This window comes from Manis javanica, chromosome 7, assembly GCF_040802235.1.
Source record: "Manis javanica isolate MJ-LG chromosome 7, MJ_LKY, whole genome shotgun sequence".
NCBI lineage: Eukaryota > Metazoa > Chordata > Mammalia > Pholidota > Manidae > Manis > Manis javanica.
In genome coordinates this window covers 54,957,478-54,982,547 of record NC_133162.1, presented here as the reverse complement: position 1 = coordinate 54,982,547, position 25,070 = coordinate 54,957,478, and the positions used below count along the sequence as shown (strand labels likewise).

Below are 25,070 nucleotides of genomic sequence, written 5' to 3'. Positions count from 1 at the left end.
AGAAGACTGGAGTGTGTATTTCACTTGCTCAAGACCAGACAGAGTCTGCTTTTTGCCTCCAAACCCTGCTTTATTTCCTGCTACATTCTCAAACACACCTTTAGCATCAGGGAATTATTCAATTAATATGCCATGCTGCTTCACATTTCAGTCACCTTAAATGTCCTCCTAACCCTTCTGACATTATTCTCTCTGACTTCATTATAAACTGTTTATCCTCAAATACTTAATGGAAACTTCCTTTGTGGGGTTTTCTTAGACAGAATTTGATCACTCCTTCCAAAATTTATCATAATCTGGTGACTGGTTTACTATCTCTCTCCATCACTCACCTATAAGCCCTCTGGAGAAATAGGCTTTACTTTATTCTTCCTGGCAATGGACCTCAAACTGTAATTTCATTCAATATGTGTTCATTTAAAGAATGTGGCAAAGTAAGTATTCTCATACAATGCCAATGGGAAATTGGTACAATCTTTCCAGAAAGTACTTAGCAATACATCTGTAGTGCATTAACACTCAACTCCTTCAACCTAATATTCCACTTTAAGAACTATATCACAAAGACAAAGCTGGACATAATAAAACAAAGATTCATATCCAAGTATTTTTAACATAGCTTTCTTTGAAGTAGTGGAAAACTGGAAACAAGTATAATATACTAAAACAGGGCAATATTTAAATTGTGGATCATTCTCAAAATGGAATAATAGGAAATCAAACTTGATGACATGAGGGAAATTTTATAATATTAAATTAAATTAATGTTTATAAAATGAGCACAGTTATATAATTTTTTTTGAATTTCTGCTTCCACCCTTATGGGATTAAATGCTATAGGAATTTCCTTTATGCTTTAAACTGGATAAAATACATGGAATAATGCTTTTCAGATGTTGGAAAATAAGCAGTGCTGAAATATGATCCCTGAGTAAAGGCAGGGGAAATGAGGTCAGCCCTGAGATTGCCCAACTCACTCTCTGGGTGTAGTTTCAGGCCACAGTACAGGAAGAGAGAACACAAACACAGCAGAGCAGATTTACTGACTAGAGGAAACAGACAACTGCAATAAAGGCTACTCAGGACCCACCCTAACAAAGCTTAACAGCAACCTCAAAAGATTACAGTGATTTGCAAGTTACCTAATTACATGATAGACAGAAGGACCAATCCCTTTTAAATAAATACAACAAAATCCAACACTCAACAATGTGAAATTCTTGGTACCTAGTATCTAGTCAAAAATTACCAGGCACACAAAGAAGCACAAAAATATGACCCCTTATCAGGGGAGCAAAAATCAATCAAAAGCAACAGACCCAGAAATGACAGAGATGAAGAAATTAGCAGACAAAAATGTTAACAAAGCTATTATAAATATTATTAATATTCCAAGGACATAAGATAAAATGTAACAATAAAGAGAGAAATGGAAAAGTATGTAATAGGCAGATAGAATTTATACAGATGAAAATATGCTAGATGATTTCTAAAGTCAAAAATATACTAGATGAGATTAAGAACAAAATAGACACTGAAGAAGAAAAGATCAATGAACTTGAAGACAGAAATGGAAACTTCCAAAGTGAAGCAGAGAGAGAAAAGACTGAAAAAGTGAACAGTCCAGCAGCAACCAGCGGGACCATATCAAGTAGTCTAGCATATGTGTAACTAGAGTCTCAGGTAAAGGGGAGAAGTACAAACATATTTGAAGAAACACTGGCTGAAGATTTTCCAGAATTGTTGAAACTATTAAGTCTACAGGTTTTAGCAGTTCAATGAATCGCAAAGAGAAATAACATTAAGGAAAGCACACAGGGGCACATTACAATCAAACTGCTGATAAAGAATGATAAAGTGATAGAGAAAATTCTGAAGGCAGCCAGAGGTTAAAAAAAAAAAAACACAAACATTAAGTTCAGAGACAGAAGAATAGGAATGGCAATGGACTTCTTGTCACAAACTAGGCAAACAGAAGACAGGGGAATACTAGCCTCAAAGTTCCAAGAAAAGAAAACTATCAACACAGAAGCCTATATCCAGCGAAATATCTTTCAAAAATGAAGATGAAATAAAGATATTCTTAGACAAAGATAAAAGGTTGAGAGAATCTAACACCATCAGATCTTTCCTAAAAGGTGAGAATTTATATCTAACCAAATGAATGAAGAGTGTACAAAGTTGTAAATATGTGAGGAAATATAAGAGATTGTTCTTAAATATTTCAATATATTTTAAAATATAAGTGACAGTTTAACATAAAAATAAAAATGATATAGTGTGCGGCTTATACCATAGGTAGTACTAAAATGCGTAATAACAAGAACACCGAAAAATGAGAAGATTAAATGAACTTCTACTGTTGTAAGTTTCTACACTGGCAACAAATTATTTTTTGACAATATACTATTATATATTAAATATGCATACAATAATCCCTAGATTATGATCACTAAAATAAACCAATAAAATAAGGTAAGACAAAATAAAGAGGTATTTCTAATAAGCTAATAGATGAAACACAATCTTAAGAAATACTCAAATACTCCCAAAAAAGAAAGGAAAAAAGAAAAAAACAAAGAATATATGAGTCAAATACTAAACAAACAGCAAAATGATAATCGAGCTAATCTGAGGGTGGTTTCTGTCAACGGAAACCAAAAAAACCCCCATACAAAATAGTGTAAAAGGGTTACTTACCTAGCTTCCATTTTGCTTACCCGTATTTTCTTTCAAGAAAAGAATAATGAATTATAAAACGACTTCCCTTTAGTAAAAATGAGGTCAGTCTGTGCCCATCACACTGGAAGTGGGTATCAGGCATGACCATTCTCTTGCAAGAAGCTTCCAGAGACAACAAACCACCACTAAGATGTACACAGTGGGATGTATCATAAAAAGAACATGGCATCTACCACAACCAATAAATATGTAGATTCTTCAAATGTTATTTCAGCTTTTAAAATAAATTTCTACTCATTTTTAAAATGCTTTTATGTAGCATGAAACAAGATTTTTTTTATTTCCATTACAGAGCCACAAAGAGTTTTTCGTCCATGCTATATAGATTTCTAAGTGAATAAATATGCTGCTGAATAAAAGCCAGAGGCTTGAAATTATTCTCTGAACCAAATGAAAGAATAATTATCTTTAGAAGTACTATGTTTATTGGTGAAAAATACAGCAAAGAGATTTATGAGTCTAATCATCAGGAAAGAGTTCTCAAACATCAAAGCTTGGTTTATGGGATTGATTATACTATTCTTAGCAAATAATTCTCATCACACACTGAACCTCTTCACCCACCCATCCCCTTCCTCTTCTCCTAGATTAGATAATGGAAGAGATCATCTATCTTACCAAAAAAAGTGTAATAATGAGTCATGTAGCAGTGAGATATTCAATACTTATTATGCCGACAGACAATTTCTAAATCAATAGGAAAAGCTCTCCAAAGCAGCTGATTTAGGAAAAAAAAGGAAAAAAAAGCTCTCACACTGAGGCCTGAATTATCGCTGGTTTTTAGTTTAAAAAAAATAATGATGAGTCATTGCTGATCTTCCTTGGTGTTCACATTTAGACATAAATCTTAGGTGTATTTTTAGATGTAATTGTGGTCTACAAGGTTGATTAGGACTAAAATTTTCTTTTCTTTAAAATGATGGAGCTTTTATACAATATCTTAATGCCTTTTTAATTTTAGAATACATCTGGAAATGTAAGCCAGTACGTATATAATTCTCATATATCCTGAATTTTAAAAAATTCCTAATGAGGTTTCTTTGAAGCCCAGAATTTGAAATCCTTTTTTATCATCTAACCTATATGGTCTATAGTTATAGGTTATTATTACACAAAACAAAAACACATAAAAAATAAAACTAAAATTTGTGCTGTGTATTCTATAGAAAAAAGTTAGTAATTAACCCAAAAACAAACAAACCGCTACACCACTTCTTAAAATACACTTGGTATTCTAAATAGTTCACTTTGACATGAATTATTTTAAACAAATTTATAGTAACAATATTCTTACCAAAGTTACTGGTCTAATAAATTGATATGTAATCCATGCTTTAGAAATAGAGAATGAAATTATTTTAGAAGCATTAAAAGCTTTAGAAATTGAGAATGAAATGATTCTGAAGTTCCTGAGGCTTATTTAAATGCTGTTTATCATGTTTATACCAGCCTGATCTGTTCCAGGAATTCTGTTATGAATGAGGATGCAACAGAGAACCAGGTGGTGACAGTTGAATCTAGGAAGGAATGCATGACTACAAAAAATTTCATTTACAGAACTGGGATAAAGGATCTGAAATAAATGCAACACGAAATGAGAACTTAACATAGGAGGAATTCCTAATATGGTCTGTGGGGACAGGGAAGGTGTTCTTGAAGGAGAAGTATTTAACTGATCCTGGGCTGGGGTCCCTGAAAGAGAACCAGAGAATAACATGCTCTGAAGTCTGCAGGCAAGTAGCCTAGAGCTTTGGTGTAGATGAAAAATAAGTCTACCGTGGCTGGGGTGCACTGAGGTAAGGAAGATGACTCAAGATTGAGCACAAAATGTAGGTGCAGCGAGAACATATAGTGCAGTTACTAGGACTTGAGACTTCATTCTTAAGAGCAATGAAGAGCTTCCAGAACATTCTCACTAATAGAAGTTAGATTGCTTTTGAAAAGCTCTTTCTGGAGAAATGGAGAAGAGATTGGTGGAGGGCAAGTCTGGACGTAGGAAAACCTATTAAGAGACCACTGGCTGATCCAGGTGTGAAGCCCTGTGTCTTGGCCTGGGGTGGGGTCCACGGTGAAGAAGAGAAGTTGGTGGTGTGACTCAGGGACACAAGAGAAACATGTCAGAGGTGACTGTGCCCTGAGGAACTGTAACATTTAGTTCACACAAAAGACGGGGAAGTCAATGAACACTAAGCAGTTGCTGCTGGAAAAGGAAGGGCAAAGAGGAAAATGTAAAACAGTACATTTTATGTCCAGGAACCCCAGTGTGTGCAGCTGTTGAAAGCAAGGAAGTGCATCCCTTGGATTTAACTACATGGAAATCCCTGGTAACCTTAGCAAAAGCAGGTTTGGGGGTGTGCTGAAAACAAAGTCAAAATGAAGTGATAGCAGAATCAACAATTGATGAGGAGTATAGACAAGGGTAGGCAGACATCAGTTCTATTAAATTTGGCTGAAAGCAAAAGAGAGATGGGATAGAAGCAGATCAAGAAAGGCTCACATATTAGTCTGCAACATAAAATTATGTTATGTTTGCATCATGACCACTGGAATATATTAGTGCGTGTCGCACATATGTGTATGTCTTTCCAGACTAATAGAACTCTACAGGACTAAATTTTGAATAGAAAGAATAACAGTAAAACATTTTAATTCTTTTTTAATTCAAACACTCATGACCAAGTAGTTAAGCAATTATGTGCCTAGCGCTGTGCTGAGAATTGTGGAGCAATAAAAGGTACAGCATGTTATTCTTAACCTTGGGATACTTGCTATCTACTAGGAAAAGCAAATACAACCAAAATGATGTAATAAAGATTAAAGCAAAGAAGAAATTGCTTGTTCAGAACTCGACTCACTTAAAATCTGGTTGTTGATTAAAATGTAATTTTCCAAACGAAATATGAAGTCACTTTGCCTTAATAATAGCAAATTGCAGTACAGTATCGGTGGAGCTATTTCAAGTACAATACCACACTGCCATCTACTGGCCATTCCTTACATTTTCTTTCAGTTTTCAGTAATTTCATTGGACAACTCCATTGACTATTAATTGGGACAGTAAAATATTTGATAAATACCATATAATAAAACCTAAACATAATATAAATACTTAAATATTACAGAAGGAACCCAATTTTAATAAATGCCCAAATTCATAGTGTTTAAAAGTAGTAAAAAAAACTGCCTCGTGATATTAAGTTTTATAGCATGTACTCTGTGGACTTTAACATTTCTAAGGAAGAAAGTTATATATAACTTTACAATTGCTCATAATGATCAGTTGCACAAAATAAAAAATTATGGTATAAGAATATATCAAGCTCAGTATTTATCACAGGATATTTCCCTTTCAGTTGAAAACAAGTTTTAGAAATTTTAAAGAAATAGTTTGCCTTTGAGGAAGAGTTTCTTTAAAATTTTTGTTAGCAGGATTTAACTATGGGGGGAAACTATGTTCACAGCCCGGAGTAAATTACCTTTAAAACTGAAATCAGTCAAAGGGAGAAATAAAGTGGGAGGAACCCATTTATTACTTACAAGCAATCGTTCACTTCTGCTCATCCATGGCTCTCTCGACCTGGCTGTAAAAAGGGACCCCACCCGACTTCTCAGTTCCAGATATGCCCTAACTCCCCCATGTAATCACCTACTGATATGGAGATGCACTAAGGCCAGGTGAGAAGTTCTGGAAATACTGCAAATGGACCCTGGGAGAGAAAACTGGAGCACTGTAACCAGACTAATAACCTACAATAACAACAATAAAATCATAATAATCCTCAAGCCAGAGGATTCAGATAGTTTCAAAGTTGTGTGCAGATTAACTCCATAGTTTGCCCATTCCACAGGCAGGCAGTAGCTGAACATGTAGGGAGTTCAGAGCAATTATTACACGAAAGGGGATAATTGCAGCCAGGGGGTGGGTCCAGGCCATAGGGACTGTAGAAGAAGAAAACCTTAAGAGTGATAAGAGACATGTTTTCATGACACCAGCATAGGCAAATATTGTCCATCAGGTAGGATACATGCAAGAGAGTGGTGCTGTGATAGGATAGTGACAGGAATGGGACACCATCCCAGTTTAATATACCAGACTTTCACCCACCTTCCTGTGGGAGTTACAGATAGGTCAGTATATAGGGCTTTGGGAGGTATGGGCACTGGCCATAAAGATAAAACAAAATTTCCCTGTAAAATACTCTTACCGCCTGATTCCTCAAGGGAGGAACAACCTAAGACAGGCACAGTCGCAGGGGGGCCATCAGGTGAGAAACTGGGGATCAACAGTGGTGAGGCTTAGAACCTCAACTCCCCTGTTTTGAGAGAAATCTTCTGCATCCGTGGATGTTTTAACGCCCTTGTCTAGCTTGGATTAACACATAGTCTACAGGCACACACCTGATCATCTACAATTGCTCTCTTACAACACTAAACTATGTTTTCTACCTTTATCTTGCATCTACCTACCACTTCAGCATTTTATTAAAAATAAAAATAATAATAATAATAAAGGGAGAAATGTGGGATCCACATATAAATCAAGTATAAAAATCAAATGAATATTCATATTTGACCTGATTGTTTATAATTCATAATGCGTGATCAAAACTGAAAGTTTCTGTGATGACTGCCCTTGTACTGTTCACCATGTAAGAACTTATTCACTATGTAAGAATTTGTTCACCATGTAAGAACTTGTTCGTTATGCTTCAGAAGATTGGAGACTGACGAGAATTAGGCTTGAGATGGATTAATGATTGCATTGAGCATTGACTCCCCTATACAGAATTTTATTGTTGTTAACAACCGTTTGATCAATAAATATGAGAGATGCCCTCTCAAAAAAAAAAAAATACTCTTACCTCCTGGACGTTCTGAGTAGACTACAGTGATCTTTGGGGGCCATTAGGCTGTTACTCCAGGAACACACAAGAGGACTGCTTCTAGGCCTTTTCCTCAAGGTGCCAGAAGGACCAGCTGTCCCTCTGAGGAACCCATGGTTGCTGTGTTTTTATTTTCTTAATTACAACCAGATGGGCCTTCCATACGGGAGAGGCCGGTGCCTCGGGCAGTGGCCTTCACAGTTCAGCCCTTGGTCCCACCCCCATTCTCCCCCAACATCTCCTCTACCATCTCTGGAACTGAAGACACTGCTCCTTCCTTCCCCCCACCTCCCATGGCCTCCTGCAATACAGCTTCTCCTGCTGCCTCCTCTCTCGCTGCTGCTAACGCATCTTCCAGGAATGCAAACTGTCTTCTCAATAACTGTCTCTCTTCCTTAAGGGCATCCTGTAGGTCATCGCCCAGTTCCTCCAAGTGATACTGAAGTGTGTCTCTCCCCTGCCGAAGTCTTTCTCTCTCCTCCAAACCCTTTCCACTACCTTGAGAAACAAGATCCCAGCTGTCACATGGCCACTGAGGACCTCTAAGCAGTCTTTTGTCTCATGGAAGGATAATTCCACAGCTTCCCGTGTCTCCACCCTTCCCCAACTCTGGGGAAGGGCCCACCCATCTGCGAGGTGCTTTACCCTAGACCAATTCCCCAAGTGGGAGCCCCATGGATCCTGGGAGAAACTGCGCCCTCTACTGCTGCGGCTGCTGGGGCCTCCCCACCATCTACAGGGGGTCCTGGGCATCTCCCCACCATTTCTAGGGGCAGCCCGCCCAAGGATCACACCCATGAAGACAGATTTTGGATTCAGAGATCTGGCCAACTATACCAGGTATAGCTCTGGAGGGGAAAATAGGTTCACAGCCCGGAGAAAATTACCTTTGAAACCAAAATCAGTCAAAGGAAGAAATAAAGTGGGAGAAATCCGTTTATTGCTTACATGCAGTCATCCATTTCAGCTGGACTCTGTCTCTCATGACCTGGCTGCAAAAAGGGACCCCACCCAACCTCTCTGTTCTAGATATGTCCTCACTCCCCCATGTAATCATCTATTGATATGGACATGAAGTATTTCTCTCCCCCACTTAGGAATACCTATTGATACAGAGATGCACTAAGGCCAGGGGAGAGATTCTGGAAATACTGCAATTTTACCCACAGAGGAGGTACTCTGTTTGCCCTTCTTCCCAATCCAGATATTCATCTGATCCAGCTTTGGCCAAGCTCTGCCTGCTCCCCCCAACCAGAAGACTTTGTTAATTTTATTGGCCAGAGCCCAGAGCAATCATAACCAGGCAAGGTTAGTGTACCTTAAGAAGGTACAGAGCATGTTCTTATGTTTTTTTTCTTGGCTCTGTGCATCAGGGAGTGTAATGGGACTCAGTGTTCTTAGGAAGTGGGCATTCCTGGCTAACTTTCTATTTAGAACAATCTAACCCTGCTGGTCCCAAAACACAGATTCAGGCTACTCTAACACAGCCTCCCAGTTATTAAGAGATGGCATTTTACTTGTCCAATTGCCATTTTTCTGGCATATGCTGTCTCAGGAGCTTCATGGGGAGGAAGAGCATAGAGCAAGCTAGGATTGGAGAATTGGTGAGCCATGCCATCAAAGTACCATCCATATCACCATCAACCTCTAAAAAGGCAATTAAAAGATATGAAGTTACAGTTATACAAGAGGAAGAAGTTCCAGAGGTCTGCTGTACAACATACTGACTGTATTTCACAATAAGGTATTGTATACTTAAAATTGTGTTAATAGGATAAAAAAAGAAAAACAAAGAAAAACAAAGACACAAGGAAACTTTTGGAGGTAACTGATATGTTTATTACATTCATGGTGATGGCAACACGTGTGTACATATGCCCAAATTCACCAAATTATATACATTAATTATGTTCATTGTATATACCTATTGGGCCTCAAAAAAGCTGGGGAAAAGTACACTATCAAAAAACTAAATTAAAAAAATTTTAATACACTATCTCTAAAGTTCTTTTAATAGTGTAATTATTTTACCATAGTAATCATTTAATATATTAAAGCATAGATAACATCAATATTTTTATAGTAATAGTACTTTCATAACATCCTAGGTGCAGCTCTTAAGATGAAACACCAAGGGTAAGAATACAGAAGTTCAATAAGGTCAATAAATTGATCCAAAAATTAGAATATCTAATGTAATAATCAATTCAGCTCAATATAGTTTTAGTACACACCTTTGAAATCTAGTTCTCCCAATTGTTAGGCTGGTGGTTTTCTTTAAACCAGAGGCTTTCCAACTATAATCTACTGAACTTCAGGAGACCCCTGAAGGTGATTAAGGGGAAAGGTTTTTAGCTACTCTGTCCAAGCTTCAACCTAAGCAACTTGCATTTATATGTTTTCATGCTATTTTATATTCTGTTACCATCCACATAAGATTTCTTGGGCTATTCACAAATATTCCATTTCTCTTCCTTACAGGTTAATGATAGGATTGCATCTCCCTATTCCCTTTGAAGTTAGATGTGGCCATAGGACTCATTTCAGCCAGTGAAATGTGTCACCTCCAGATGGATGCTTTAAGTCAGTTTATGATCTGACACTTTCCACTTCCTTTGCAGGAGAGATGCACATGTCCAGATGAAGACCCACATCTCTGATTTTCTTGCTTTTATGACATCTGCTCTAATTTTCCAACTGCTTTGCTGGCTTGGTCTTTGTTCTCTGATATTTCAAGCCCATAAACTTTAACACAGTTCAGAAATACAGTTGGTTGAAACAAACAGGAAACTCACAGATATGGCATCTCATAGCTCTATCTTTTAAGAGAAAGGTCATTTCTATCTAGTTTCTACCTATTTTTGAGGAGTCATTTTGTCCAGGATCCCTGGAGTCTCCCACAGACATGTGTGCATTTAGCTGCACACTCTCTAATGTTCTGTTGTTGCCAGGATTCTCCTTTAAATTTCTAGGTGATTTTTCAGCCCTGATCTCTGATCTCTGTTACCTTTAGCCAATAAGGCTGTAGTATCCAACTGCAGTTATGACAGGGAAAAGGGCTATGGGGCCAGAAAGCTACAAACTCACAATTCTGACCCCCTCCAATAAGCTTTTTGAGATTAAATTTTCCCCCACTTTCTGCCTGCTCTGTGATATTTTCTAGTATCTTTAGATAATTATGATTGCTTCTTTTTAAATTATTATTTTACTCTGTTCTTATTGTTATCTGCAAGAGGATTTGTGTGAGCACCTCTCTCCCTCTGGGTTAGAAACTGCTGGCTGTAGTACAGATTTAAAACCCAGAAGTACATGATGACTATTTGACCTTATAAAACTCACCAGAAAGTCTATAGATACAAAATGATGAAAACAACTTAAGCAAAAAAGAGTATATCCTTAGTTTTCCATAAATACAAAAAAAAATGATAATCATTAAAGTGAATGGGGAAAAAGGCTGCCCTTTGCTTTGTTGCACATTATTATATACACAAAATAAGTGGGGAATGTTATGGTCAGGAAAAGACAACTGGATGCTGTGGACACACAGTCAAATTAAGAGCTATAAAGTTTATAAAGGGAGCAGGAGATAAAAAGTAACCTGATATTGGGCACCTTTTATTTACAGATGACTTTGCAACAAGAGAAAATTACTCCAAATCTCTCTGCTAAACTTTTAGGATTTGTTTCTACTTTATTAATTTAACCAGTGATCTGCTTGTTCTTAAACTTAGTCATACTAGAGATTACTTTTGTTATACATATAGAAAAGTAGGTAGGTATGTAGGTAGGTAGGTAGGTAGGTTGGTGTATTTCTCCTTCTGCAGTCCCTGGACTTATTGTTAATGTTTCTTCTCTGGCATCTATTTTTCTGAATAGATGATAGTCGTTTGTATATTCAACTCTGAGATGCTTCAGGACAGGGACTATCTTTCATTTGCCTTCCTGTCCACTCCTACCACATACAGGCTCCAAAATATTTCTTGAATACACATACCTCTGCATATCAAATTTATATTTCAAAACCTATGTGCATGTTGACACTTTTCTAGGATGAAAATATTCATCAACTAGCAACACCTCTCCCTTCAGTCTGATGAGTGACACTGTCATACTTACAACTAACTAAAACACTTGTTTAGTCATACTTACTATGGTAACAGTAATCATATTTACATTTGCCCACATACTTACCATCTCTGGTGCTCATCATTCTTTCCTACAGATCTAAGTGGCCTCTGATGTCATTTACCTTCTGCCTGAGTATAAGTCAAATGTTTTTATTTCTTTGCACACCTAGTGGATTATATATTGCAGCAACTCTAGATTTTGTTGTGTTCCTCTGATGATTACAGCAGAAATGCCATGGAGAATGTTTTTATTTTAATATTGTGATAGTTTCAGGTGTACAACATAGTGATTCAACACATATATACATTACAGAATGCTCACCACTATAAATATAGCTACCATGCCAAACTATTACCATATTATTGACTATATTCCCCATGTTGTACCTTCCATCCCTTTAACTACTTATTTTACAACTGGAAATTTATACCCCTTAATTCCCTTTACCTATTTCATATATACTTTAACTACCCTCTCCTCTGGCAACCACCAGTTTGTTCTCTGTATTTATGAGTCTGTTTTAAGTTGTTTGCTTGTTTGCTTATTTGTTTTATTTTTTAGATTCTATATGTAAGTGAAATCATATGGCATTTGTCTTTCTCTAACTTATTTCCCTGACCATAATGCCCTCTAGGTCCATCCATATTGTTACAAAAGGCAAGATTTTATTCTTTTTATGGCTGAGTAATATTCCATTGTATATATACACCATATCATATTTATCCATTCATCTATTGATGGACACTTGGGTTGTTTCCATACTTTGGCTACTGTAAATAATGTTTCAATAAATATAGGGGTATCTATATGAGGGGAACAGCCACTAATTTTCACCCTGGAATAGAACATCTTTACTCCACAGCAAAGATGATGTTTAAGTAAGATTCCTCTAGACAGAAAGTAGAGAGCACTAGAGACCAAGAAAATGGCATGAACTGAACAGTGTGAGAATTTAAGTTACCCCAGGAATCAGGAGTTGGTCTTTCCTCAAAATCTTGAGAGAAAATGAGCAAACACCTCAAAGTACTAAAAAAACCGTATACACACACACAGCCCACCACACACAACTAACCATCTTGGGAAGTGTACTAAGGAGTGAGGGCTTAGCGCTGTAGAAAATGGGAAACCACTAAGAAAAGTTACTGAAAAAGAATAAAATAATCAGAAAGACGATTTTGGTGTCACTGTGAAGGAGGGCTATGAAGGGAGAAGTGATATGAGTGGGGCAGGGAGAGGGAAGGCATTTTTTTCTGGAAGATGACCTACAATGGAACTGCAACCAGTGTCGAGATTACAGTTTTATGTTCACCTGTCAAAATAAAATGTAACTATGCAAGTAAATATTACAGAAATAGTATACTTAAACTTTGAAGTCCTTAATCATAAAACTAAAGACACAGTTTCTTGGAAAGTGAAAGAACAAGAGCCAGACATAAAACTGCTATAATTTCTTGGCATTCCTTTTTCCTTCTACCAGGTAATGCTCTTTAGGGAGCCTCTCCAGTTTATAAATGGCACTGTGCCCAGAGATACAGATTATAAGGACCTATTAATTTACCCTTCTAACTTCTTTTTCCTTAACCTATGAAACGACATGGTTTTCAAAACCTATCTATTCTATCACCTCTATTTATAGACACCAGTCAATTCCAGGGAGATTCTAACTTTTATCCTATTTTATCTGTACCTGTTGTCTCTTAACTTTGGATTCTGAACTCCTAGCACAGTAATGACTTGCTCACCTTATGTAACCTTGCAGATGTAAAAGAATCAAGTAGCCATTTCCCAGACGAAGGACAAACAGTGTGTTTCCAAGTGTAGCTGTAAGAAAAGGCATCTCAAAACAGTATCTACACAAACCAAACACCCTGCCACCCACTGGGAGCCCCTCTTCACCCTCACCTTCCATCTGGTTCAATCGGACTACAAAAGCATTATTGCTTCTAAGTTCAATTTTTTGAGCTGAGTCTAACACCAGCATGCACTTATATCCCCCAAAGCCAGACTGGGATTTGAACTAGGTCATCTGGTCCCAGTCTTAGCTCTAAACTACTAAACCACACAGGCTGTCAAGAGTAAGAACCCAGTTAAAGAGACTATCATAAACCAATCCAGTAAAATTTTTGGGTGAAATCAGAACATATTCTAAAAGAATATGAATCATAAGCAAATCAGGAAAATTATGAACATAATTTTTTATTGGTCTTTTGAGTTTGAGAAAAAATGAAAAAATAAAGGATTAAGAAAACTGATGATATGCTAGCAAATTTTGTGGAATCACTCTTCAATGAGAAGGAATGCAAAAATGTTTTCAACTGTTCCACTGATATACTGAGTTATAAAATTAAACTACTCTCTGCTTAATTCATATATGAATGAATGTATTTGTTATGCACTAAAAGATAAAAAAAAAGATAAATGGACATGGAGATCATAGACAAACACAACAAAACCTTTATCTTTCTGCCACAAAATTCTGCAGAGAATTGAAAAAGTAAAAGCTGGTCCCTAAAACTAAATCCTAACAATCTAATTAGTAAATACATATATATATTTATATACAATTATCATCACTTCATGAAATGTACTCTAAGTATTAAGACAAATATATAAAGTGTGCTGACAATTTCCTCAGCAGGTTGTAATTAGAATAAACATCTTTACCAATGAATTCCTTCTAAATGTTTATAACTATGTTTTTAAACTAAAACATAAATGCAAGCTCCAAGAGGATAGGAACCTGTTTTGTCTCTGGAACAATATCTAGCACATAGCTAGTACTCAAAAAAATATTTGTTGAGTGCATAGATTTGTTGAGTGGATAGATATATTTAGAGTACAGCCACTACTTAACTGGCCCTTGAGATAAACTATTAAACAATTCCAGGACTTTCCTCTATGTTTTATTCATTTGGTCACTCAGATATTTACAGAACACCTGTGTAGGGCCTTGAGGGTTTATACAAATATGCCTTACATAAGGTCCTTGAAAAGCCCTGAAGAGCAATGTACATGAGGAAATAAGTCAGGTCAAATAATGTAGGAGTGCATGATGACAGTGAGCCTTTCGGTCTCCTTCCTCTTTCCAGTAACTCCTGCCGACTCACCCCCAAATAAATAAGCAATCCATGTAAAAGTAGTGTGTTTGCTATGCAAATGCACACATTCCCCCCATCAGACTGCTGCCATAAAACCCCTCTTCCGTATGTATCCTTGGCCACCAGGAAGTTTAAAATTCTGATTCAATTAAGTTACTGTAAGCATCATATGGGGAAAGGGTACTGGGTTACTACTGTTCCTGAAGCAGTCATAGGAGAAGGAAATTCTACTGAAAATGGCTCCAGGTTTGAAGCTATTGGTCTCTGAATTCCTTGTCCTTTGCTTCAACTCAAGCAACTAACTCTATTTACATACATTATAGGGCTCAGCTAAAAGGAGATAGCATGCAACCAACAGGTGATGGCTTTCTATTTTACCTATGCAGAAGCAGGAAGGGAAAGCAGGTTGGGGACAGTGGTCCTGGTCTGGAAAGAACCCCCAGGGTCTTAACCCTAAGTCTCTGACCCTGGAATTTCAGTCAGGGCACCAAACCCCTCAGTTTCCTTATTCCCAGAAAAGCTCTGACAGTATCAGCATTTCTTACTGCTTCACAATGGTGTTAAAATGCTCAAATGAGACCTGTATGTAAAAACAGTATGAAATTGTGGAAATATGATTAACACAGATTATTTTAATTCTCTTGTCTTCAGCAGACTGCACATTAACCCATTTCCCCAAATTAATACATAAAAAATATTTTTCTATAAGGCTTTGAATTTACAAAGCCTTTCCAAATCTTATTTATCCTTGCATCAGTAAGAAATGAGGTAGTTAGAACAGGCAGATGCTACTATTTAAAATAAGGACCTAAAAAGAGATTAAAGGGCTTACTCAAAAACAAGTGCTCCTCTAGTCATCTGCCGTCTAGTGTAGTGGTCTTCCCCCATTATGATTTGCCTGGCTCATGAGGCCACACACACAGCCATGCTGGGAACATCAGCGCAGTCTCACGCACGCCCACCCACCAGCTTCCCACGGCGGCTGGCAGGGAGGAAGGCAGAAATAGGACTCATGAGGCAGCATAAACCCTGACAGTAACTCAGTCCAAATGCCAATCTGGCATTCCAAGAATTTCTAACTTGGGTATTTGGGATTAATAAATGAGAGGAGTTTAGTGTCAAACTACTTGTACTAACACTGGCAAGTTAGGGCAAAGTCCAAAAGAGGTTTCAGGATGGCATGATTTTATAATTGTGCCTGAAATGACAGTCGTCATCACATTCTTTGAAACAAGGAGCCAAAAACTGAAAAGCAATGGCCTTCCTTTAAATCCAAGATATCCAGATAAAGGTACATGTGTGTGCACAGAGAAAGCAAAGAACATTTGAGAAAGAAACACTTAATCAAATGAGTTGAGAACAGGTCACCTTGATACATCAGACGGTCCTTGTATAAACTGGTTTTATGCAAAGTTAACCATTTAAAGTCTTAAAGCACAGAGAGAAACCAGAATAAATTAGCTTAAAAGAAACTGCTGCAGGCCAAAATGGTTAGCAGAATGCTCATGAATTCACATAGACCTAAAATCTAAAAAAATCATTGACTACAGTGCCCACTTAAAAGCATAAAAGTCAAACTTCCAGTAATGATCACCACTGAATAAGGTACCTATAAAATATTTTCAAAAGGTGTTACAGAGGTATTTGCTTTGTGCTATATATATGTGTATATAATGCTTAATTTAATCACAAATAATTAATTTTGAAATAAAGTTGAAATATTTTCAAGTCTGCAGATGCCAAATGTTGATTACCAGAATGAAAGAGGAATAAAATATGAAGAAGTTAAAGTACTTTTATATCCAATATGCAATTCACTTAAAAAAGAATAAGCCTTAAGACAACCATAGAACCAATGACAAATTGTTACAGGACTGTGTTAGAAAACGGGAAAATGGAAAGTGTTTCCTATCCAGAAGGAAAGAGTGAAAATCTTGATTAGAATGACTTAGTAGCTCTCCCAGTCCAATCAGGTGCTCAGGTTAAGTCTCTGTGTAACATACGTATGAGTACCAAGCTTCTGCCTCCTCACCAATGAAATGAGAGGGTCCTTCCCTGAGGACAAATGGAGGCTATAAAACACATTGTTTATTACACTGAAAGAAACAGACATAGTATTGTTTTTATTTTATTAACTACTGGAGGTAGCACAAAACAAGAAAAATAACAAAATGCAAGTCTATCCAAAATCATTTCCTGAAAACCTAAAACATGTTCATCTTCATGCCTGATGAATACTGAATGAAATAAAAATGTGTCAACTCTTTTTTGTGTCAATACCGAACATGGTGTGTGGCATGCAGCAGACGCTCATTAAATTTTGTTTTAACAAATCTTTTGAGACTTAAATCCTGTTCTTGAGGCCATGATGCTGTGACAGTGGGAAGGGCTATATTTCAAACAAAACACTCATTTGCACACAAGTATGGATTGTGTCCTTAGTATTTGTTTTAATATAAAGACAGTTGAATTCAGGAAATTTATGAAAAAGAGAATAAAAAAGTCATTTTCTTAAAAGGATCAAGATATTCTGGAAAAGGCATCAGTTTCTCTATCCTAATCCCAGAGTAAATTTTCCTGTCGACCCAGAAATCACAGGAGAGGACAAGAGTTCTCAGCAACCAAGTAACAACACACCAGTGCAGCTGGATCAAATAATACTACCAATAATGAAGTACTAAATTTCTTAGAGATTTATTTTTTAAAAACAAGAGGTGCCTACCTCATATGCATTAGGAGGCTACTACCAAAACAACCCAGGTGACAAGTGCTGTTGAGGACGTGGAAGAACCTTTTTGCACTGCTGGTGAGAACGTAAAATGTTGCAGCTGCTACAGAAAAGAGTCCAGAGGTGCCTTGAAAAAGGTAAATGGAATTACCATATGACACAACCATTGCCTTTCTGGGTATCCACTAAGAAGAAGTGAAAGCAGGGTCTCAAAGAGATATGTGTACACATTATCTCTTCATAGCCAAAAAGATGGAAGCCACCCAAACACCTAGAGCAGTCAAATTCCTGGAAACAGAAAGTAGAATGGGGTGGCTGCCAGGGGCTGGACAGGGGGATAGGGAGTTACTGTTTAATGGGTATGGAGGTTCATTTTTGCAAGATGAAAAAAAAAAAATTCTGCAGCTGCTGGATGGTGGTACTAATTGCCCAATAGTGTGAATATACTTAATGTCACTGAACTGTACACTTAAAATCATTAAGATGGTAAAGTTTAAGTTATGTGTATTTCATCACAATTTTTAAAAGTACACCAATGGGTCACTTATTATAAAATTAGAAAACCTGAGAGGAAAAAAAAAAGAAGAGTGTGTGTATTATCTATTCAACAATTATATTGTAAAAAAGGTCTTCAAGATATCCCTATAGGAGTATAGCATGGAGAATATAGCCAATGATTCTGTAACATCTTCCTTTGTTGACAGATAGTAACTGCACTAGTGGGGGTGAGGATTTAATAATATGGGTAACTGTTGAACCACTGTGTTGTACACTTGAAACCAACATAATATTGTATATCAATGATACTTCAATTAAAAAACAAATATTATCCCTATAATTCTGAGTTATCCCTACAAATCTATCACCCTCATTCACTGCGTTCTAATGTGATTTCTTGAGGAATTAAAGAGTGAGATCCCTCTAGTCAGGCTGAAATTGCACATAGCCCACAGCCAATCTTAGCTAAGGCCATAACTATTTCAAGAGTCATTTAGTTAATAACTGGGACAATCTCAAATGACTATAATGCTTAGACACTATAACTTTAGAATTACTCATTTAGGGTCATCAAATAAAATACAGGGCACCCTGTCAAACTTAATCTCACATAAACAATGAATGATTTTTTAATGTAAATATGTCCCAAATACTGCATGGGACACACTTATACAACAAAAACCTATTCATTGTTTATCTGAATTCAAATTTAATTAGGCACCCTATATTTTTATTTGCTAAAGATAGCAAACCTACTACAATTTCTTCTTAATTTTATCCTGGGATAAAAATTTTAATAAGAAAAGACTTAAAAATTAAATCATCTATGTTGTGCCTAAAAATGATGTGTGTGCTCTTAACACATCAGTCAACACTCAGCAAATCAAAGTCAGCAAAGAGATGATACAACAACACTCATATTACAATAAGGGAATATACAAATGCTGTGTTAACAGTAACACTAGTTTACTGATGCATATTTAAGAATGCATATTTTTCATTATTTTATTAGCTATGGATTGAATTTCTGGGTGTACATTCAAAGTTTATTTTTAAAAGTTTTCAAATACCAAACTGGAACAAATAGTTCTAAAATTCATATGGAAACACAAAAGACTCCGAACAGCCAAAGCAATCCTGAGAAGGAAGAATAAAGCAGGGATATCTCACCTCCCAACTTCAAGCTCCAATACAAAGCCACAGTAATCAAGACAATTTGGTACTGGCACAAAAACAGACCCACAGACCAGTGGAACAGAATAGAGAGTCCAGATATCAACCCAAACATATACAGTCCAGAATATATGATAAAGGAGCCATGGATATACAAGGGGGAAATCACAGCCTCTTCAACAGCTGGTGTTGGCAAAACTGGACAGCTACATGCAAGAGTATGAAACTGGATTGTTGTCTAACTCCATACACAAAAGTAAACTAAAAATGGATCAAAGACCTGAATGTAAGTCATGAAACCATCAAACTCTTAGAAAAAAACATAGGCAAAAATCTCTTAGACATAACATGAGCAACTTCATGAACATATCTCCCCAAGCAAGGGAAACAAAAGCAAGAATGAACAAATGGGACTATATCAAGCTGAAAAGCTTCTGTACAGCAAAGACACCATCAATAGAACAAAAAGACATCCTACAGTATGGGAGAATATATTCATAAATGACAGATCTGATAAAGGGCTGACATCCAAAATATATAAAGAGCTCATGCACCTCAACAAACAAAAAGCAAATAATCCAATTAAAAAATGGGTAGAGGAGCTGAACAGACACTTCTCCAAAGAAGAAATTCAGATGGCCAACAGGCACATGAAAAGATGCTCCACATAGCTAATCATCAGAGAAATGTAAATTAAAACCACAATGAGATATCACCTCACACCAGTAAGGATGGACACCATTCAAAAGATAAACAACAACAAATGCTGGCAAGGATGTTGAGAAAGGGGAACCCTCCTACACTGCTGATGGGAATGTAAATTAGTTCAACCATTGTGGAAAGCAGTATGGAGGTTCCTCAAAAAACTAAAAACTGAAATACCATTCAACCCAGAAATTCCACTCCTAGGAATTTACCCTAAGAATGCAGGAGCCCAGTTTGAAAAAGACATGTGCACCCGTATGTTTATTGCAGCACTATTTACAATAGCCAAGAAATGGAAGCAACCCAAGTGTCCATCAGTAGATGAATGCATAAAGATGTAGTACATATACCCAATGGAATATTATTCAGCCAAAAGAAGAAAACAAATCTTACCATTTGTAACCACCTGGATGGAGCTAGGGGGTATTATGTTCAGTGAAGTAAGCCAGGCAGAGAAAGACAAGTACAAATGATTTCACTCATCTGTGGAGTATAAGAACAAAGAAAAAAATGAAGGAACAAAACAATAGCAGACTCATAGAACCCAAGAATGGACTAACCGTTACCAAAGGGAAAGGGACTGAGGAGGATGGGTGGGATGGGAGGGACAAGAGGGAAAAAGGGGTATTACGATTAGCAGACATAATGTAGCGGGCACCCTGGGGAGGGCTGTACAATGCAGAGAAGACAAGTAGTGATTCTGTAGCATCTTACTACACTGATGAACAGTGACTGTAATGGGGTATGTGATGTGGACTTGATGATGGGAATTGTAATGATATCAAAATAAAAGTAATAAAAATAATAATGAAAAAATAAAAATAAAGAATGGGAAGGAAGAAAAAAAAAGGTTTTCAAATACATTGGCCAATTTATATTTTGACATGGTATTGATATCTCTAAAGATCTAATTTCACTACTATGCATGTTGAAAATGCTGTTAGATAACCCACCTGCGCCCCTCCTCCCTGCAAAAGAAAAAAAAGTTGCAGCACCATTTGTTATGCTCCCTGCATAACTGAAGTGGGTTTCAAATCTGGTCGCGTCCATGCACACAGGACATGCATGTGGCTGCCATCGTGTAGATGAGGGGAGGAAGGAAAGCACTCCACTCCAGGGATGAGGCAGATGCCAGAGATTCAAATGCATTCCCATTTCCACTAAGGGGATGTAGAAAGGTCCCCTCCTAAGGGTCCCCACAGTCAAACAAGAATGTTTGTAACTACAACAAAGAAAACCAAAAATGAATTATAGATTTTTTGAATTGAATAAAACATTAACATGTTCAAAACAATTTTTACTGAACAAAAAAGGATTATTGCCATTTTTGAGTACTAAAAAAAGGAAACCAAAGAAGTGAAATGACAAAAATTTCATAAAAATTAAATCTCTCAATCTCTAAAGACACATCAGTCTTAGATATAAAAATGCGGGTCAGCTTCTGGAAACGTCTTTAATGTACATTTTTATGTGACAACCCTGTCCTTTTTGTTTCCCTTTATGACCCTAGATGTCTTACTCCAGCCATCTCCATTTCTAACACCCCAATTCATATTCTCATCATGACTCCCTCCCTTCTCCCTTCTTTCCCTTCCAGCAAGCACATGGGTTGACCAGGACGTCTCTAGGGCCTCCAAGGGTGGGCCCAGAACCTGTAGATTTGTACTACTATGCAACACAGTCAACCTGAAGCCCAATTCTATCCCCAGGAACTGGTATATGTTTCCCTATTCTGGAATTGCCTTGAATCTCTCTCCTTCTTGGTTAGGTAAGAGTTTCTCAACCTGCAGCTTGCAACAGAATCATCTGGGCTCATTAAAACACAGATTGTTGGGAACCACCACCCACTTCGGATACAATAGATCTGGGTTAGAGTAAAAAGCAAAAACTGCATTTCTTGCAGATTCCCAGGTAGCTTTGATGCTGCTGGTCTGGGGATCACACTTTGAAGACCACTACATTAGGGAATATGTACAATCCTGCTCCTTCACCTATTCCAAATAACCCTATTTCACTTCCTAAAGAGAGGGAGCTGAAGGAAGCTCAGAAACATCTCCCTCTCCTCCAGAGCAGGACAGACTAACAAGAGGAGCCAGAAATAACTCATAAGATTAAGAGTCTAACTTAGGGTCTGATCTTCTGTTCCTCTCCATTAATCACGACAAAACTGAGATTCTGAATAGAGAAGGTATCCCTGAAATGTACATTGGAAAGTAACTATTCATTCATAGGAATGGGGACGATTAGAGTGTGGCTTTGATTATAGTACTTAAGGGACACAACAATCCAAAGAGGCCGACTGACCCATAGATATGTAAGAACCAGCTTTACAACATAAGATCTGCTGGACCATTTTCACATCATTGGCACCAGGGGGGCTCTTCTTGCTGCCAAGTGCCAGGATTTTATTAATCATAGGATGTTATTCCTGCTGAAAAGATGAAATGTGGAGGCAACACTGCAGACCTTCTCTTTCTGCAAAAAAACAGTTTCAAGCAGGTGCACATCAGCCAGGCTCAGCTTGTTACTATCAAACAAACCTTGCCCAAGATTCTTACAAAAAAACACAAAACTCTTCTAACACAAGAAATGATGTTGCACTAGCTTTTGGGGCCAGCAATTTTTCCCTTATGCTCTCCTGGTGCGAGACGGGGTCTAAATGATCAGACTTGTTTTGTTGCCACATGCACATCAAACAGGTTTTTCTCCTTTCAGGTCCTGTTTAAATTGACTGCACTTGTGAGCCACAAGCATAGAAGAACCCATTTCCGGTACAGCTTCCTCACAACCATTTCCACGTCTAACAAATGTTGGCACAGAAGGTGCCAATCACAGCATTCAGTCACTTGACAAGCTCTTCTTTTGTTCCAAAAGTTATTCTTCAGCTGTCTCATAGCAGGCAGCAGCTAAGACCCATTTTTCAGGCTCTACCATGCCTTTTCCAAAAATCTACTGAGGGTTTTCATTTTCCTGTAGAGATGAACTCTGTTTTTCAGAGGCTTACACTCCATAGGCAACAGTTGTGTGCTGTTGGGTCACCACTCACCTATTCCCATCTGGCTTCCATCCCTACCACTCCACTGAAATGCTCTTTATGAATTCCTGAAATACACAGTCAACAGCTTACTTGACACCCCACACCCACTCCTTCCCAGATAGCTCTGTCCTAACATACTTAAAGCCAACCTCCTAATTGTCCCTCCAAACTCAGTCCCTGGCTGGTCTTCCTCATCTCCATAAATTGCACCTATTTCTTCATAGTTATTCAAACAGGAAATTTGGGTTTCATTCTTGATTCCTCCCAATCCCTCACATCTTGTCACCAAGACCTGAGATCTGAGCTCCAATATTTAGCCTGAATCCAGCCACTTCCATCACTACTAGCTGCCACCTAGCCCAGGTAGGCCATCACCTACCTCCTGAACCACCGCAACAGGCTCTCACCTCCCTTGCTTTTACCCTTTCCCCCTCATAAGCCATTTCCACCAAGAGCCAGAGTAACCTTTTTAAAAGCATCATGTTGCTCCTGATTTGAAACCCTTCAGTGGCTTTCCTTTTGTGGCACAGGCTGCTGGTTGCCTGCCCCAATACCCATTTTCCCTTCCCCCTAAGTAGTAGGGGAGTAAGGACATTTAGTTGGGTATTCTTCACCCAAACTACACCCAAAGAAGGGCATGTGAATAAATTCTGTCCAACTAACTCTTAAGTATTATGTGGGACTTCTAGGAAGGCTACTTAAGGGAAATCATCATCTGGAAGGAGGACCCATTTTGCTCTTTAAACTCTCCTTCCTCTGGGCCACATCAAGGATGTAATGACTGGAGCTGTGGCAGCCATATTAGGCCATGATGGAAGCTTCTGGTTGGAAGTCATGCAACAGGACAGTGGAGCCAAAAACAGCTGAATAAATAAATGACTCAGTAAGAAGCCTGGGTCCCAGATTACCCTGGATTTTCTACCATAAAACTGCTTTCATGAAAGCAAGGATAAACTTTTATCTTGTATAAACCATTCTTTTGTGGGGACTTTGAGTTGTCTGCAGCTGAACCTAAATGCAAATATATCATGACATTTATATTAAAATCCAACTTCTTACAATCCACCAGACCCTCCAAGATTGGGCTTCAGCCTACCCCTCCTACCCTCCAGTCCTCCAGGCCAAATGCTTTCCTTCCTTGGGGCCTTCTCACAGGCTCTTCCTGTCCCTCCCACCCCCACAGCCCATCTCGTGACTGACACTTACCTATCTGGTCTCAACTTAAAGGTCACTTTTTCACAGAGGTCTTCCCTGGCACCCATCTAACTGGGTCCTCCCAGTCACACTCTGACTCAGTATCCCGTTTGTCCTTGTAGCAGCACTTTCTGCCTTAGCAAACACCCTTTTTTTTAATTAGTTTTATTTTGGTATCATTAATCTACAATTACATGAAGGACATTATGTTTACGAGGCTCCCCCCTTCACCAAGTCCCCCCCACATACCCCTTCACAGTCACTGTCCACCAACATAGTATGATGCTGTAAAATCACTACTTGTCTTCTCTGTGTTGCACAGCCCTCCCCGTGCCCCCACCCCACACTATACATGTTAATCGTAATGCCCCCTTTCTTTTTTCCTGCCCTTATCCCTCCCTTCCCACCCATCCTCCCCAGTCCCTTTCCCTTTGGTAACTGTTAGTCCATTCTTGGGTTCTGTGCTTCTGCTGCTATTTTGTTCCTTCAGTTTTCTTTTGTTCTTATACTCCACATATGAGTGAAATCATTTGGTACTTGTCTTTCTCCGCCTGGTGTATTTCACTGAGCATAATACCCTCTAGCTTCATCCATGTTGTTGCAAATGGTAGGATCTGTTTTTTTCTTATAGCTGAGTAATATTCCATTGTGTATATGTACCACATCTTCTTTATCCATTCATCTACTGATGGACATTTAGGTTGCTTCCATATCTTGGCTTTTGTAAATAGTGCAGCGATAAACATAGGGGTGCATCTGTCTTTTTCAAACTGGAGTGCTGCATTCTTGGGGTAAATTCATAGAAGTGGAATTCCTGGGTCAAATGGTATTTCTATTTTGAGCATTTTGAGGAACCTCCATACTGCTTTCCACAATGGTTGAAC

General features: G+C 37.9%; 1 protein-coding gene across 4 annotated transcripts in view; it reads right to left on the bottom strand.

The window, feature by feature from the left end:
* ANK3 (ankyrin 3) overlaps positions 1-25,070 on the bottom strand; it is a 661,312-nt gene that overhangs the window by 577,827 nt on the left and 58,415 nt on the right. Inside the window, exons 2-3 of one of the 4 annotated variants that reach the window (XM_073241006.1) lie at positions 15,684-20,438; positions 13,496-13,574 (exon numbers count right to left, since the gene is read on the bottom strand). In XM_073241006.1, coding sequence (XP_073097107.1) covers positions 13,496-13,574; positions 15,684-15,739 — 135 coding nt within the window. In that variant the 5' untranslated portion in view covers positions 15,740-20,438. Of the gene's footprint in view, positions 1-13,495; positions 13,575-15,683; positions 20,439-25,070 lie in introns of those variants that run through there. The other 3 variants (XM_073241010.1, XM_073241011.1, XM_073241012.1) reach the window with 3 other exon arrangements.